This window comes from Myotis davidii, unplaced genomic scaffold, assembly GCF_000327345.1.
Source record: "Myotis davidii unplaced genomic scaffold, ASM32734v1 scaffold1622, whole genome shotgun sequence".
NCBI lineage: Eukaryota > Metazoa > Chordata > Mammalia > Chiroptera > Vespertilionidae > Myotis > Myotis davidii.
Window position 1 is genome coordinate 846,801 of NW_006293535.1, and position 849 is coordinate 847,649.

General features: G+C 68.4%; 1 protein-coding gene across 1 annotated transcript in view; it reads left to right on the forward strand.

Annotated features, from left to right (window-relative positions):
• ACSBG1 (acyl-CoA synthetase bubblegum family member 1) overlaps positions 1–849 on the forward strand; it is a gene marked incomplete at its 5' end in the record, with an annotated part of 10,013 nt that overhangs the window by 6,024 nt on the left and 3,140 nt on the right. Inside the window, 3 exon segments of the mRNA XM_015566184.1 lie at positions 1–8; positions 10–144; positions 667–847. The exon segment at positions 1–8 is cut by the window's left edge and continues 218 nt beyond it. Of these exon segments, the coding sequence (XP_015421670.1) occupies positions 1–8; positions 10–144; positions 667–847 (324 nt within the window).

The following is an 849-nucleotide window of genomic DNA, read 5'->3' on the forward strand; positions in this document are numbered from 1 at the left end:
AAGAGCTTCTGGAGCCGCCCCCATGACCGCGGAGACACAGCGCTTCTTCCTGGGCCTCAACATCCGCCTGTACTCGGGCTACGGCCTCAGCGAGACCTCGGGCCCCCACTTCATGTCCAGCCCCTGCAACTTCCAGCTGTACAGGTACCCGGGGTGGTGCCCACCCCCGCCCCCCTCACACACCTGGGGTCCCCAGGGCCTCCTGCCAGGCCTCCGCCCCAGGGAGCTGGTCTCTGCCGTGTTCCCCGGTCTGTGGTGGAAAGCAGGGTTCCGGGGGAGGAGTCTCCGTGTACCCCACCGAGGGCCCAGCCACACGGTGGGAGCCGGGGCAGGGCCGGCCTCTGGTGGCAGAGGGGACGGTCAGCACTGAGAAGTGAGTGAAGGTCATCTCTTGGGCTGAACTGCCTCCCGTCCCTGCTCAGCCGTCCCAGAGCCTGGGTCCTGTCATCGGGACGTTCACGTTCACTCACTCACCTGAAACCGCTCCTGGGCCCTGCTGCCCAGCTCCGGGCCCTGTTAGAATACAGAGGCCTGGGAGGGGCACCTCTGGCCGTCGGGGAAGCCGGAGACATCGGGGATCCCAGGGCCCTCGGGGGCTGATCCCCGGGCCTGGAGGGACTGGGTCCCTCTGACCAGGCCTCTGCTCTTGCCCCCCACGCCCCCCAGCTCTGGCAAGGTGGTGCCCGGCTGCCGGGCAAAGCTGGTGAACCAGGATGCGGAGGGCATCGGCGAGATCTGCATGTGGGGCCGCACCGTCTTCATGGGCTACCTGAACATGGAGGACAAGACGCGCGAGGCCATCGACGCCGACGGCTGGCTGCACAGCGGCGACCTCGGGCGCCTGGAGGG